Raw genomic sequence first — 17,442 nt, forward strand, 5'->3', positions numbered from 1 at the left:
CTGCCTCATCCTCTTGCCTGCTTTCTTGGACACATGCCATCCTCCTCGTCGAGCATCCCCAAATTTCAACTATTAAATTTCTGAAAGGCATGCTACCATTTTTCCCCAAGACTTTTGGAGAGACATCAGTGTTTGTTTGTTTTTTTTTTTTTTTTTTTTTGTTTTTCCCTGCTTGAGGACCACAGGCTTACACCCCCTTCTCCCCCCCCCCCCCCCCCCCCAGCGACCAGGCCGTCTTTTACAATTCAGTGCACTGCAGCTTTAACAGCTTTCTGTTGGTGGCATCTGATTGCTCCTGTGGTTTGTGGATTTGTGCTGCACTAGATCGCAGAGCTGTACAATTCATTTCAGGTTTTTGTTTGCCAGCCGCGATCAGGGCTAGCAGGTACTTTATATAACTCAGTGGGGATGCGCACGCATCTGATCCCCTGCTAATCTCCTCCTCCTCCTCCTCAGGACTTGACGCCAATCAACGTTAGCCGGTCCTGTGGAGCCACCTTCCCGACGCCTAGCAGCGTTAGGTGGTTGGGAGGGAGTTAAACACTGGCAGCCCGTGACTTGCCCAGTACGTGGAAGCAAGGCATGCAAGTCTTTACTTCTTGCATAAAATAAACAGTGCAGCATGAGCATTCTGCCTTCTTATTGTTCAGTACTTGACAAGCAAGATTTCAGTCTCCCTGGTATCTTCACTATATGCAGGTAACTAGCTGAAATCAGGTGCACCCTCTGTAGGGGAGTGATCCTAATCCCAGCTTGGTACAGGACCTGTATAAAAGAGACCTGTCCACAGAAGCAATTATCAGATTCCAAGCTAGCCACTATGGTCAAGACCAAAGAACTTGTCCACGAAAGTTTGGTACAAGACTGTAGACCTGCACAAAGCTGGGCTACAAGACTTTCACCAAGAAACTTGGTGAGAAGGAGACAGTTTGCATGAAAATCTGCAAAGCAGTAGAATTGCAAAATTAAAAACTATTAATCTCCTTTGGTCTGATGCCCACATTCTGTTGCAGTAATCCTAAGAATCTCAGGGCACCTTGGACCATAGTTGTCTAAAAACAATTAACACATTATGCCGTGAAGGACTCAAATTTTGCTGAGCCTGCAAGGTCCTGCTACTCAAGACAGCACATGTACACAGGCCCATCTGCAGTTGGCTAATGCAAAGCTGAACGATTCAGAGGAGAACTGGGGTGAAAGTGTTGTGGTCAAGAATGCTACCGATGATGCCAAGAACACCATCCCAATCATCAAACATGAACAGAGTCCATCAGCAAACAAAGTTAGATGCAATGCACTCTATTGTGCCGTATTCCACATCAGAAAAAAATAATTGTTTTGGGGCCACACGGGGTCCCTCTTTATGACAGTGGCTAAAGGGTAACCCTGCAAGACCCCAAAACAATTGTTTTCTTCTGATGTGGGATATTGCACAAAGTGTGTTGCATCTAACTTGGTGTGCTGATAGGCAATGTCAAACCACTTGCATACGAACAGAGTCCATGTCATTTCATCAAGCACTTGGAGTGCCTGTTTCTCTTTACTCCTTGAATTATCAAACATGGAGGTGGGACACATTGGGCTCTATTCTCAAACTGAAATGACGTATCACCTAATTGATAAAAATAACATTTCAGCTCATTTACAAGAAAAATAACCACTGTTCCTAATTAACATTTCAATATAACTTTTCTTACCTTAATTATATATTTTGCTCTTTAAGCTTAAAATTGTAACAAGGTGAAAGGGGGACAGGACACCTTTGCTGCATTTGAGGGACAATGGATATGTAAATTTTGGGTAAGCATCCCCTTTCCACAATCTGCTGTGGGTTTTGGTCATTGTCATAATGGAATCCTCACCCATGACCAAAGGCAACAAAGGGATGGCTCCAGAGGAAGAACATTGAGGTCCTGGAGTGACCTAGCCAGTCTCTAAACCTGTGGATCCTCAGGAGCAAACTGTACCAGATGGTATCAACTTTCCCAAGTTTGAGCAATGTCCCACTTCCAACAGTAAGAATTCAGGTCCAGATCTGTACAGAGATGCCAGTATATAGTTATATGGTCGTTGGGTCAGGCTTGTCTTGGGAAACTTCCTCTTTTCAGGGGCATAGCTAGAAATCACAGGGCCCTATAGCAAAGTTTTTGTTGCAGGCTCGTGCCCCCCCCCCCCCCCCCCAAAAAAAAAAGAAACTGTGCATGTACACATTCATCCTCAATCATGCTCCCATTACCATGAGCGTTCTGCACCTGCTAAGTTGCAAGTTTTCCGAACTGCACAGAAGCGCGTTTGAAAAGGCGAGTACAGCTGAGACGGTGCATGGGGTGACAGCGACATAGTGGTGCTGAATGGGAAGATAGTAAGGGACCTGAAAGACTACAGGAAGAAGCCCCGGGTAAGTAGAGATGAAGGTAGTCAGAGGGACCCCAGTATAGGGAGGCAGAAGCACCCCCAAATATAAATATAGTCCAGCGCACATCCTCACATACATAACAAATGCAGCACAAAAGTCCCAGTTCAGATGTCCAGAAACTAATGCTTCAATCCTCCGTTATTCCACCACCAGATAACACCAATATAAAGCGCACTCACCAGATACAATGTGACCACTATCAGACTGGTCAATTAGCGCACACCTCCAGGTTACCCCAGTACTTCAGGTCCTGTTATATATTCATTACGTTTCCAGGTTTACTTGCCCAGATTATATGTCCAAGTACCTCAAACAGAAGCCTCTCATAGCATAATACAGTTTAAAAGCATTAAAACTTTATTAAAATATACACTCGCATATCACCAGTAGTGTTGAGGGCACAGTTTTTATCACGGGCTCTCCCCCGTTGCCAAGTCGGGCTAGATGACGGTCCTCCGTATTCAGCATTCCCACCGCCGCTGCTTAGTTCCTAGTGCGTCCAATCCCCGCTCGACTAGTTTCGTCACTCCCTCCTGACTCATCAGGATGCTCCTGATGAGTCATGAGGGAGTGACGAAACTAGTCGAGCGGGGATAGGACGCACTAGGAACTAAGCAGCAGTGGTAGGAACGCTTAATACGGAGGGCCGTCATCTAGCCTGACTTGGCAACCGGGGAGAGCCTGTGATAAAAACTCTGTGCCCTCAACACTACTGGTGATATGCGAGTGTATATTAAAGTTTAGGTTAGTGTTGGGCAACAGGAAAGGGATTTGGCATAGAGTAGGGAAGTCATCACGGCCGGGCTTTAGCATTTAGGTTGGGGAGAAGATGCCCATATAATGGGACAATCCTGCAGCTGATCGACCATTTCCAAACGCCACGGTAAACGATTGGCTGTTAATAGGCACAACCACTCGTTTCCAAATTCCTGTTTACCAATTTGATCAGATCAATGGAATCGATCCAATTAAGCCATTAATGAGCACGACCGATCATTTCTGATTACCATGGAAACAGTCGATCGGCCATGGAATTCTACCTTTAACGGCCACCTTTAGAAAATCTTGGGTGGCTGTCGGAACGCTAGGAGGGGAGGTTCAGGGAATATCTTTTTCAGTCTCTGATCCTTGTGTAGAATAGGATGAAGTTCTTTTGCAATCTAAGATTTCCAGGTGTGGGTTGTAGGTGACCACCACTGTGACACGGCTCTTTTCGTGGTTCTGCTTGCACTCCAGGAGCTGAGTCGTAGGGATGTTAGTTTTCTTGATTTAGCCATTAGAGGATTGTATCCCCGTTTAATGAAATTCTTCTTCAGGTAACCCAGGTGTTTCTCCCTGTCAGAACATATCCACTTGCATCTTATTGCCTGGCTCTAAATTATGGAATTCTTTGTTTGGGGTGGAAACTGTCATACCTGAGGTATGTGGGACGATCTACTGGTTTGCGGTACATGGATGTTTGTAGGCTTTTCTCTGTGATGTATATGGTGGTGTCAAAGTTAATCTCCCTGTGAGAGTAGCTCAGTTTATTTGATTGTGGGATGAAAGGCATTGAAGTTCCTGTGAAATTTGGAGAAGATCCTCCTCACTTGCAGACCAGATGATTACGATATTGTCTATAAAGCAGAAGTAGGCCATGGGTTTTATATGGCAAGTATTCTTCTTCAATCTTTGCCATGAAGAGATTTGTGTACTGCGGTGCAAACCGTGAGCCCATTGCCACTCCCATTTTCTGTAAATAGAGGTCCTCTCCAAAAGTGACATAATTGTGGGTGAGAACGAATCTCATCAGTCCAGCAATTGGCTTTATAGGTGTGCCCAAACCTTGAAGATATTTTTGCGACAGGCTGCCATACAATCACTATGGGGAATGTTGGTGTACAGAGACTCTACATCCATAGTGGCAAGAATGGTGCCTCCAGGCACTGGGCCGATGGCTGCCAGTTTGTTCAGGAGTTGTGTAGTATCCTGTATTTAGCTTGGTGTTTTACAGACTAGAGGTTTCAAAATGTTTTCCAACCACCCTGAGATATTCTGTGTGCGTTCCATTCCCTGAAATTATGGGCCTGCCTGGGTTCCCTTCTTTGTGGATTTTGGGAAGCATGTAAAAGCAGGCTGTTCTCAGCTTTTCCGGGATAAGGGTCTGTACATGAAGCCTGGTGTTCGCGGGCAATTTCTTTACCATCCTATTAAGTGCCATCCTGTACCCTTTTTTTTTTTTTTTTTTTTTTTTTTTTGTTAGGTCCTCCTGTAATTTGGCATGGTGTTAGACAACTGTCTTTGTGCCTCCTGGATATAGTTGCTGGTGTTTATGACTATGGCACCCCCTTTATCCGCTGGTTTAATAATATCCTTATTCTCCTTAAGGGATGTGATAGCCTGTCGCTCTTGCAATGTTATGTTTTTGAGCCAGTGTTTTTCTTTTATTCAGAACCCTGTCAGAGATTTGGCATCTAAATTTGTTGTTGTAGTTGTCCAGGGTAGAATTTTTTTTTTTTCCAGCTCTAGGGGTCCATCCGCGTTTTTTGTGGATCTGGTGTGTGGCTCATTGTCAGTAGTGTTGCAAGATTCCTTGTCAAAGTAGTGTTCCTTGAGTCGTAGCTTACTGAAGAATTGTTCCCGATCACCACAGAGTGCAATCTTGTCTATGGGCTTTGCAGGGCAAAATGACAGGCCAGTTAAATAGAAAGGGATGGGAAGAAATATAAATCTCAGCAGAAGAGCTCAGTGACCTCTGTAAACTGCAAAGCTGGCAGACCAGCCCTGACTCAATGTCAGACTTCAATCAGGTTCTTTCTCTCCTTCGGCTGTGAGCTCCATTCCTCCAGGCAGCCAGGACTCCCTTGTGATTCAGCAAGTGAAGAGCTGCTTTGTCTGTTACACGCTGGGTGGGAGTGATGTTGCAGCCTGTCTCAGACAGGCATGCTGTCAGCCAAACAGCAACATGAGGGCCTTCCTCGGAGTCGGACCCCCACATTGCCTCCTGCACCCATGCATGCCGGGCCTCCCTCATCCACCCTGTGGTAAGGGCCCCATAGCAACCACTCTGGTTGCTATGGTGATTGCTACACCACTGTCCTTTCATGTGGCATGCCCAAAGATCTCCCCAGCTGCACAGGAATTAAAGGATACCCGAAGTGACATGAGATCGACGTGTGTATGTACAGTGCCTAGCACACAAATAACTATGCTGTGTTCCTTTTTTTCTTTCTCTGCCTGAAAGAGTTAAATATCTGAGTCAGGACTGAGTCAGCCACTTACATATCTGTCACACTGTAGTCACTTCCTGTCTGAGTGAGGACTGAGTCTTTCAGGCAGAGAAAGAAACAAAGGAACACAGCATAGTTATTTGTGAGCTAGGCACGCTACATACGTACACATGTCTAGCTCATGTCACTTCGGTTAGCCTTTAAGGCCGTGTTCCCCCAACCCTGTCCCCAAGGCCCACCAACAGTGCATGTTTTGTATAAACTCTGTTTTAAGGGAGCCAAGCCATAGTGAAGGCTCCTTGTGGGATTTGTGGCAGCCAGGGTTAACAGTTGGGCTCCCTTCGTGAGTTTAACTGCCTGTCAGGTGATCACAGCTGATTGGTTGGCACAGGTGAAAACTGTCAATTCTTGGCAGTTTTGGATTGTGTCGACAAACCAGCTGTTATTAGGGGCTATATAAGGGGGCTCCTAGGGCCTGTACACACTGCTGCTCTTTTTAAATCGCAAGCCTTTATGAGAATAGGAAAAGCGCATTGCACCAGTGTGTACAGGTCTTCACGATTTTCATTATTTTTTCAAAAGACCTTGCGATTAAAAAATGCATGCGATTTGAAAAGCGCAAGCGCAGCAGTGTGGCCCTAAGTGCTGCTCAGCTGTCGATCCAGTGGAGCGATCAGCAAGCTCCCACCCTCTCGGCCCTATTTATTTTCAGTCATGGCGCTTTTATGTGGTTGTGTCACTGAAAAATGTGGACTAGCTTTAATATCGGCTAAGGGTGAATTGTTTGGTTATTATTGTCTGGGCTGTGGTGGTCAGGCAATTTTTTATGATTTTAAAGGGGCACTATGGCGAAAAATTGTAAAATTTAAAATATGTGCAAACATACAAATAAGTACTTCACCCCCCCCCCCCCCCGAGTAAAATGAGCCATAAATTACTTTTCTCCTATGTTGCTGTCACTTACAGTAGGTAGTAAAACAGACAAAGACAAACACTTATATTGCGCTTTTCTCCTGGCGGACTCAAAGCGCCAGAGCTGCAGCCACTAGGACGCGCTCTATAGGCAGTGGCAGTGTTAGGGAGACTTGCCTAAGGCCTCCTACTGAATACAGTAGGTGCTGGCTTACTGAGCAGTCTGAGCAGTCAGAGCCGAGATTCGAACCCTGGTCTTCTGCGTCAGGCAGAGCCCTTAACCATTACACTATCCAGCCTCCAGCTGGACAGAAGTGACAGGTTTTGGACTAGTTCAGTGATCTGCAAACTTGGCTCTCCAGCGTTAAGGAACTAAAAGTCCCACAATGTATTTGCCTTTATGAATCATGACTGTGGCTGTCAAGACTCCTGCAATGCATTGTGGGACTTATAGTTCCTTAACAGCTGGAAAGCTAAGTTTGCAGATCACTGGACTAGTTTAGTGTTGTGTGTTTTTTTTTGTTTTTTTGTTATGTTAGGTTTTGTTATGTTAGGTTTTAACAAGAATGCTGCCTACAATCCCATACATCTGAAAACCGGTGGAAATATTCTGCCTTATGTAAGAAGTTGAGTGGATCAATGGGACGTAAATGCAAGTTTAATTGACTTTTTTTTTTTTTTTTTTGATAGGTGCCTTGATGTTTGTGGCTTGGATGACCACAGTCAGCATTGGAGTTCTTGTTGCCCGCTTCTTTAAACCTGTCTGGCCTTCTTCAAGGTTGTGTGGGGAGAAAATCTGGTTCCAGGTTAACATCGTTTAGCCAGCTAACTAAATTTTTTTTTTTTTTTTTTTTAGGGGGTGGAGGGAATTCATAATGCATCCAAAATATACCAGAATCACTTGTGTACAGCCAAGATTTGGTAGACAATTGTGTTCTTAAATCATGAGCCTCATCCACAAATGGTTGATAAATCTAGCCAGAGTGATACAAATTCCCAGAGAGCCACAACTAGTAGGCCCAAAACAGTCCCAGCTGTATGCATCCTTATGGTGATTGTCCAAACTGGCGGCCATACCTCCTAAACCACTCGGTCTGTGATAAATGATTGCTAGAAGTGTTACAACAAGCAAGAGGCACAGGTGCATTCCTATGCAATAAGATTTGAGACATGTCTGCAGTGGCTTAACTACAGGGGAGCAGCTGTGTCACTGCAGGGGTGCCCACAGCTGTAAGGTGGCCCAAACTACTACTCCCTCGGTTAAAGGGGTCCATCCTTCAGATAACCGGTGGGTGCATACACTTGTTATAGGTGTGAAGAGTACAATGTCCACTCTTGTTTTATGACCCTTGCAAGGCAAAGAAAAGGGTGTGAACATTGGGGGGGGGGGGGGGGGCAGTGTTAATTTTGCTGGGGGTACCCATGATTTATAGTTGCACCCCCTACCTTCCTGTATGCATATCGTGTTCGTTTAAAGAGGAACTCCAGTGAAAATTATGTAACAAAAAAAGTGCTTCATTTTTACAATTATGTATAAATGATTTAGTCAGTGTTTGCCCATTGTAAAAGCTTTCCTCTCCCTGATTTACATTTCTGACATTTATCACATGGTGACATTTTTACTGCTGGCAGGTGATGTAGCTGCTGCTTGCTTTTTTTGGCAGTTGGAAACCGCTGTAAACAGCCATTTCCCACAATGCAATGAAGTTCACAGACAGGAAACAGCCAGGAAAATGGTCCTCAGTCTCCTGTGGGAGGGGCTTCACCACAATATCAGCTATACAGTGCCCCCGATGATCCATTTGTGAAAAGGAAAAGATTTCTCATGTAAAATGGGGTATCATCTATTGATTGGGATGAAGTTCAATTCTTGGTCACGGTTTCTCTTTAACAATGTTGATATTTGAACATTCTGGTAGTTAGCGCAGCAGCAGTGCTTAAAGAGGAACTGTTGCGAAAATCTTAAAATTTAAAGCTCCATAATAAATTTTCTTCCTGAGTAAAATGCAACATAAATGATCTCTTATGTTGCTGGCATTCACAGTAGGTAGTAGAAATCTCACATTACTGACATGGGCGTCCGCAGAAATTTTTCTGGGGGGGGGGGAGGGGCAAAAATCTGGGGTGGTGTAAAATGGGGCTACGTCATGCGGCACGCTGAAAAATGGGTGTGGTCATGAACCAGAATGTGGGTGTGGTCGTGGGTGGAGACAAGTTTACATGAACTAAGCAATGGTGGGGCATTAGATTAGGACAGTGGTGGCGAACCTTTTGGAGGTTGAGTGTCTAAACTGCAAAGTCACTTTACTATCACAAAGGGCCAACAGCAATTTAAACTAAATACAAACGTTTTAACTCATACATGAACATTATAGAAAATCCAAGTTGAAAATAAACTGTGAAGATAAACCATTTCATCCATCCTACTCCTGAAAAATGTATTCATTTTTTTTTTTTTTTAGAACCTACCAGTTTCATTTTCTGTTTTAAAAAGCGGAAAAAGTAGGTTTAATGCTATTGTCTCATATGATGATGATTCAGCTTTTTCCATAGTCTCGCAGTTAGCAATCATGAGGCCCCCAACATAACCAACTCAGCAATCATGAGGCCCCCCCCAACAAGACAAATTCAGCAATCTTGAGGCCCCCAACAAATCATGAGGCCCCAACAAGACAAAGTCAGTAACCATGAGGCCCGCAACAAGACAAATTCAGCAGTCATGAGGCACATAGACAGCTTTTCACATAAATAGGCAGAATGCCCCCTTAATATGTAGACACCTCTCACCTGGCAGCAGTTCCCCAAAATACACTCAATCTGACAGCAGTGGTTCCCCAAAAATAGGTAGCCCCAGGTCTATAGGTGTCCCCAGAATAGGTGGCCAGCGGTATAGATGTCCCCAGAACTGGTAGACAGGGGTAGAGATGTCCCTAGAACAGGTAGCCAGGGGTATGTGTAGGCAGGGGTACATGTGCCCAGTATATGTAGGCAGGGGTACATGTGCCCAGTATATGTAGCCAGGGGGATATGTCCCAGTATATGTAGGCAGGGGTATATGTCCCCAGGAAAAGTAGCGAGGGGGATATGTCCCAGTATATGTAGGCAGGGGTATATGTGCCCAGTATATGTAGGCAGGGGTATATGTGCCCAGTATATATAGCCAGGGGTATATGTGCCCAGTATATGTAGGCAGGGGTATATGTCCCCAGAAAAAGTGGCCAGGTGTACCCAAGCAGGAGGGGAGCAGCGCAGAGAAGAGGGAGAGCTATGGGCACTCACCTTAGGGGGCTCTCCCTCCCTCGCTCTCCCCTCCAGAACGAAGTGTGCAGCGGCTGGGCAGCGGGCGGAACTTACCTCGTCTCGTCACACGCGCCGGATGGATTAGCCGCTACTCTGGTCTGATCCAGACCAGAGTGCGGCACCAGAACTTCCGGCGCAGGAGCGAGACGAGGTAAGTTCCGCCCGCTGCCAGCCGCTGCACACTTCATTCTGGAGGGGACAGCGAGGGAGAGAGCCCCCTAAGGTGAGGGAAGGGGGGGGGAGACGTCCACCCTTCCCCACTGTGCCCATAGCTCTCTCCTCTGCGCTGCTCCCCTCCTGCTGGCTGCACGGGAACGCGGCCAGGGGGAACAGCGGGTGGCCAGGCTCGGGCAGATGCCCGGTTTTGCCATATGTGCGGACGCCCATGATTACTGACAGGTTTTGGGCTAGTCCATCCATCCATAGGGGACTCTCTGCATGGCCTTTTATTCTTTATAAAGACACTCCCTGAAAAATATTTACCGTATACAAAGATGCTGACCAGCCTCCCTGCTCACTGTACACTTTTTTGGCAGTTGTACGGAACAGCGATTCACTAGGTGCATTTTGAAAATAAAGAAATCCCTGTGAAACCCCATGAAGAGATGGGCTAGTCCAAAACCTGTCGGTTCTGTCAGATTTCTACTACCTACTGTAAGTGACCTGGGAGAAAAGTAGTTTATGGCTCATTTTACTCTAGAAGAAATGTACTTCTTAATTCTATATGTTTACATATATTTTAAATTTTAAGATTTCACGACAGAGGTCCTTTTAAATAAGTCTTGTGACATATATTTGATTTACTTACAAGTGTCTTCTTTCTTCAACAGGTTCATCGTATTCTTATGATGACCACGCTACTGCTAACAGCCATGGCTTTTGTACTTCCTTACATCTATCGTCGTAGATTGAGCAATGTAAGAAAATGTTAGTTCTGTCACAGTAAGAGAGCAGTGTATAGTGTGTAGTTTATTTTTTTTGAGAGTTTATTTTTCCTTTTTTTTATAGCCTAGACAGCCATGGCACACCTCGTTTAGGACTTTCCCTCTCAAATGAATGAGCAGCACTTTTATCATAGTTTTCACAAATGCAAGAGTTTTTGATCCCTATTTTTTCCATTGTTTGAACTGACACGCACTCCTGTCTGTAACGATTGGCGTCAGCAAGAACAGACTACTGATTATTAGGTGATCTGCAGTATCACCAATAATCAGTAATATACCTGATTATATGGTGATCTGCAGAATCACCAATAATACAACTATATTAGAGGAGTGGTATGATAGCTACTGACTGAGTATAATGCCAGGGGCAACAGAGTATCTGATAAGAAGCAGCACCCCACCAGAGGAGCTTGGGGGAACGAATAGCTATTAACAATGAATAGCCTGGTATAATAGTAATTCAGATAGAGAGCAATACCCCACCAGAGGAGCTGGTGAGATAGATTGCCACTAACAAAGAAACAGTATAAACTGACAGAGCAACTCCCCACCAGAGGAGCTGTTGGGAGAGTTTGCTACGAACAATGTATAGTGCTTGGTGCAACAGTAATCACTGATTGGAAGGAGACCCCACGAGAGGAGCTGGTGGGTCCTAACAGTAAGAAAACCCCTCACCAGAGCAAGGGCCCTCTGGTGAGAGTAGAGTAGTCAGACAGATCGGTTTGGCAACAGACAGGCAGATCAGGTACCAAATTCGGAAGGCAGAGACAGGAAGGTTAATTCTGGCAGAGTCGGCAAAAAGATCAGATGAGCAAAGGTACAGAATCAGGAAGCAGGAGCGAAGTCAGAACAAGGCAGTCGTACACAAATACAGTTTTCAATGAATTATAATTATAGCTATCACAGGTCTGAGCGCTCACACGAGGTATTCGCAACAGCAGACAAATTGTGAGTGAAGCCGCTTGGCTTTTAAGGCAGAGGAGACTCCTCTGGTCCGCCCCCTCCTCTAAGCCAATGAGGAGCGGCGAGAGTCTCCTCTGACGTCAGCCGACCGGCCGGTCAGCTGACGGGCCTCCTCCCCGCATAAAGGTCCTGTCTGTGCACACGTGATACAGCAACCCTATGAGCAGCTGACAAGCCTGTTCTCGGCGTGCTAGATGCCCGAGACACGGGAACACTACCAGGCAGGGAGTCGGAGGCAGCTGCGGCGGCAGTACTATTTCCCGCAGCTGCCTCCCCAGAGACCATTACACTGTCCCTGCGGTGGTGAAAAATGGCGAAAGCTGCCAAATGCTTTTCTGCATGCTTGCTGGATAGCATTTGGATGAGACACCACAGGAGGCCAGTATGAATTTGGACTTAGTGAGGTTAATTTCCTTTTAAGCCTTTTACAATACGTTGTTACTGCTGTATAGTTATTTATGTTTTGTTGTTTTTAGCGAGCAGGCTATCACCAGTATCTGGGCTGCATTGTTATGGCTTTGGCGATTCTCCAACCTGTACTGGCAATTTTTAGGCCTCCACCTCAGAGTCCCAGGTAAGAATCTTTCTCTATAGAATGATGCAAATGTTGCTGCTGCAGGCTAAAGAACAGCTCTAGCCTAAAATCTTATTTTTCCTACAGCTAGAACCTGACCATGCTGTTTCTAAAAGATTTTACCCAAGCATGAAGTTGCTAATATGGTGTTTGACGATCGCAGACCGACTCTCTTGCGGAAGCTGCCAACTAGAGAAACTTTAGGATTTTTTTTTAACAGACTAACTTAACGGCTAACTAAAATTCTAAATGCCATATATATATTTCCTGTAACTACTAGAAAATGGCAATACAAAGGCTTTTTCATCTGTGTTTTTGTGAAGAAAATTGCATTTACAGAGAACAGTTCTCACTGTGGGCATTACTATGGAGGACTGTGCCCAGCACATCCAGCATACAGAAACAATCTTCACTAGCTCTAATAGTGTGAGTAAAAGGTGTTCAGAATGATAGAAAGCAGAAATGAAGTTTCAAATGTGTGTAAATCAGTTGCAGCTGTGTGTGCCTGATCCTGTATCTCTCTGCCTCAGTGTAAAGTAAACAGTTTACAGCCAGGGAGATCTCATTCTGAATGGGAGGGGGAGACTCATCCAAGTAAGGAAAAAGTGCGGGTCCTTTTCAGATCCTTCTCTGTATCTAAAAAATCCCTCAGCTGTTCACATGTGATCTTTAATAAAGCAGGCAGAGCAGAAACTGTAAATGGAACCTAGCCATGGCTGGATTTCAGGCAAGGCACTAAAGGCCATGGCCTAGGGCACCAGGAAGCAAGGGGTGGGCTGGCACTCATGCAGTCAAGCTGCCAAACATGTGACTCGCACTAGTCTTGCAAGTTTCTGGGACTCTGGGTAAAGATGTCACTCATCACCGTCGGCTGCTCTTGCTCTTCAAGTCCTGCTGCACCCAGCTCCAACCTATCAGAGCAGAAAGCATTGCTTTGGCCCGTAAATGGAACAAAATTATAACCATTCTGATCATTTCAGATTAAATCAATCCACAAACCGGTGATAAAACCATTGACAAATTGGTAATTTGTAGTCGATTGGCACACTCCCTACTGTCCAATCCAATCAATTGGAAGGTTGATTGCTTAGTAAAATTGTATTGTTAATAAATCTCTTTAAATACATTGATTACTGGGACCAATAAGTGTCTGTGGTTGGGGTTTGCTGTTTGTTAGTGGGCAGCTGGTGATAGCAGCCTTGGATGGTAAAAAAAGAAAAACAAAAAAAAAAACACATCCAACCCTGAACCTAGCTACATGGTATCTCTAGCCTGATGCCAACACAAATTGTTACAGACAGCTGGTAAACAAGGCATTTTTTCAAACAGGCTGTGATGAGACCTCTGGAAAGCTTTCTATTGCTGCTAGCTAAAAGCTCTATAGGTATGTGGGGTTTACAAAAGAACAGTTTGATAGTTGTTTAACTACTTTCACCTTTTGGACTTTGCTATTACGTACAAAAGGATGCTGCTATTCTGTTGCGCGTGGCTATGTGCTCCTGCGTGCAATCGCGCACTCCCATGCCACCGCTCGTTAGCCCGGAGATCAATGAATGGGAACACAGTTCCCATTCACTGAGCTAACTCCCCGTCAGAAAGACTGACCGCAATCTTTCTAAAGAAGTTTCCAGTCCTCCCTTCACTTCCTGTAAGTGAGAGAGATTGCTTACAGGACTTTAAAAAAAAAATAAAAAAATGTAGCTGTAGTTTTACCATTTGGCCACAGTCATTTTTTTTTCTAATTACAATAAACAAACGTAGTTACCTAAAGGGTCTCCACTTTTTCTTTTTTTTTTTTTTTTTACTTTTTTTTTTAATATGCATGTGAAGTATTACTATTTTTTTTTTTTTTAATTATAAGCTTGTAAATAGTGATGGATGCAAAACTGTAAAAATGCGCCTTTATTTCCAAATAAAATATTGGTGCCATACATTGTGATAGGGACATAATTTAAATTGTGTAATAACCAGGACAAATGCACAAATTAAATACGTGAGTTTTAATTATGGTTGGAAGATGAAGCCAGCACCATCAATAAAGTATTATGCTCTTTTATTTAGTATTCTTCATAGCAGTCCGTCACAGAGATATTACGGGAACTTGAATTGAATTATTCCATCATTCTTAAACCGGCGGATAAGGGGGGAGCAGTGGTAGTGGTGAATATTGAAGACTATATGTCGGAAGCGATGCGCCAATTATCTGACTGTAACACCTATCAATCACTGCCCTGCGACCCTCTGCCCGATATACAAAAACGTATTTCTGATGTTCTAAACAAAGCCATTCAAGATAGGATAGTTGATGATAAATTGGTCAAATTTCTACAAATAGAATATCCAAGAACACCGGTGTTATACCTGGTACCAAAAATTCATAAAAATTTACAACATCCTCCAGGCCGCCCTATAGTATCAGGGATAGATTTGGTTCTTTCACCCTTTGCAAAATACCTTGATTACATTCTTCGCCCATTTTGTTGTAGCACAAAAGTCATACTTAAAGGGATACTGTAGGGGGGGTCAGGGGAAAATGAGTTGAACTTGCCTGGGGCTTCTAACGGTCCCCCGCAGACATCCTGTGTTGGCGCAGCCACTCACCGATGCTCCGGCCCCGCCTCTGGTTCACTTCTGGAATTTCAGACTTTAAAGTCTGAAAACCACTGCGCCTGCGTTGCTGTGTCCTCGATCCCGCTGATGTCATCAAGAGCGCACAGCGCAGGCCCAGTATGGTCTGTGTCTGCGCAGTACACTCCTGGTGACATCAGCGGGAGCGAGGACACGGGCGTGCAGGCGCAGTGGTTTTCTGACTTTAAAGTCAGAAATTCCAGAAGTGAACCGGAGGCGGGGCCGGAGCATCGGTGAGTGGCTGCGCCAACACAGGATGTCTGCGGGGGACCATTAGAAGCCCCGGGTAAGTTCATCTCATTTTCCCCTGACCCCCCCCCCCCCCCCCTACAGTATCCCTTTAAGGGACACTACTATGTTCCTGGAAATTATCGCCTCTTCAGGATATTCCTGAGGAAAGCTTGATGGGTCACTATGGATGTTGAGAACCTCTACACCTCCATCCCTCATGATGGGGGGGGTCATATGCTATTTATAGCTTCTGACTTTTCTGATCCTCAGATTCAGTTTTTGATTGATTTTGTTACATATTATTTTGAAATTTAATTATTTTGTATTCAACGACAGTTTTTATTTAGGTACGTGCCACAGCCATTGGGTCGAACATGGCCCCGTCCTATGCAAATATATACATGAATGTTTATGAAGAAAGTGTTTAACAATCCAAATTTTAAAAAGTATGCCAAGATTTGGCTAAGATACATTGAAGATATATTTTGCGTGTGGGCGGGGCCCCGTTCGGCCCTAGAGGAGCTGACTTCACAGCTACACCAACAATGTGAGGCTATTCGCCTTACTATACACTGTGATGTCGACAGTGTTCATTTTTTAGACACTTTGGTCAGAATTGACAATGGAAGATTGTATACAGACCTGTATGTAAAACCTACAGACCGTAATGCTATTCTCTCTTTTGACAGCTTCCATCCTAGAAGCACTAGATGTGCCATACCTAAATGTCAATTTATGCGGATAGGCCGCATAGTGGGTGATGGAGAGAAACTTGAGTCCCGACTAGATGAAATGACAAAAATTCTTAGCATGACAGTATCCTGGGGATGTGGTGGCTAATGCACGCAGGGAGGCGAGAGAGACACCTGCACGACACAAGGGGAGAAAGAATGTAGGCAATCGATTACCTTTTGTTTCTAAATTTAATATATGGAGTGACTCCATTAGTAGAATTGTTAAAAGACATTGGAGCACATTGTCTCGCTCTATCCCCTCCATTAATAAATTTCAAAATCCACCATTATTTTCATATAAACGAGCTCCCACTCTACGGGATAGATTAGTACTAGAGATGAGCGTAATGACCTAATTACGATTTTGCGAAATTTCGCGTAATTAGTGTAATTACGATTATAGCCGTAAGTACATAATCGTAATGAAGGATTTCGCGAAATTTCGCGTAAGCGTAATTTTCACGTAATTTTCGCATTACAGTCGTATCATGCCGTAATTTCGCATTAAACGCTACCGTAATTTCGCGTTAAACCGTAACGCTCCGTATAATATAAAAAAGCCGCCGACTTTAAGGGTTAATAGCAAAGCCCCCTTAAATGCTAAGAGCCTCAACTTTGGAGAATATATTAAGGAGATCAGGAGGAATAAGAGGAAAAAAATTTTTTTCAAAAAGACCTTATAGTTTTTGAGAAAATCGATGTTAAAGTTTCAAAGGAAAAATGTAAACATTTAAAAACCCGCCGACTTTAACGGTTAATAGCAAAGCCTGCTTAAAGTTTAGGAACACCAAATTCCCAGGGTATATTAAGGGGATCAGTGGGAATAAGAGGAAAAATTTTTTTTCAAAAAGACCTTATAGTTTTTGAGAAAATCGATTTTTAAGTTTCAAGGGCGAAAATGTCTTTTAAATGCGGAAAATGTCAGGTTTTTTTGCACAGGTAACAATAGTGTATTATTTTCATAGATTCCCCCAAGTGGGAAGAGTTTTACTTACTTCGTTCTGAGTGTGGGAAATATATAAAAAAAAGAACGTGGGGTCCCCCCTCCCAGACCTCTTTAACCCCTTGTCCCCCATGCAGGCTGGGATAGCCAGAATGCGGAGCACCGGCCGCGTGGGGCTCCGCACCCTGACTATACCAGCCCGCATGGTCCATGGATTGGGGGGTCTCGGAAGGGGAGGGGCAGCCAAGCTTTCCCCTCCCCCTCCGAGCCCTTGTCCAATCCAAGGACAAGGGGCTCTTCTCCACCTCCGATGGGCGGTGGAGGTGGAGGCCGCGATTTCCTGGGTGGGGGGTTCATGGTGGAATCTGGGAGTCCCCTTTAAAAAGGGGTCCCCCAGATGCCCACCCCCCTCCCAGGAGAAATGAGTATAGAGGTACTTGTAGTACCCCTTACCCATTTCCTTTAAGAGTTAAAAGTAAATAAACACACAAACAGATAGAAAAAGTATTTTAATTGAACAAAAAACATAACCACGAAAAAAGTCCTTTAATATTCTTAATTAACCATTAATACTTACCTGTCCCTTTA

The 17,442-nt window shown here is 44.4% G+C and overlaps 1 protein-coding gene across 1 annotated transcript in view; it reads left to right on the plus strand.

The window, feature by feature from the left end:
* Window positions 1-17,442, plus strand: part of LOC137522064 (putative ferric-chelate reductase 1) — a 160,121-nt gene that overhangs the window by 88,812 nt on the left and 53,867 nt on the right. Inside the window, exons 11-13 of the mRNA XM_068242088.1 lie at window positions 7,228-7,343; window positions 10,668-10,754; window positions 12,221-12,318. Of these exons, the coding sequence (XP_068098189.1) occupies window positions 7,228-7,343; window positions 10,668-10,754; window positions 12,221-12,318 (301 nt within the window). The remainder of the gene's footprint in view (window positions 1-7,227; window positions 7,344-10,667; window positions 10,755-12,220; window positions 12,319-17,442) is intronic.

This window comes from Hyperolius riggenbachi, chromosome 6, assembly GCF_040937935.1.
Source record: "Hyperolius riggenbachi isolate aHypRig1 chromosome 6, aHypRig1.pri, whole genome shotgun sequence".
NCBI classification, from domain to species: Eukaryota; Metazoa; Chordata; class Amphibia; order Anura; family Hyperoliidae; genus Hyperolius; species Hyperolius riggenbachi.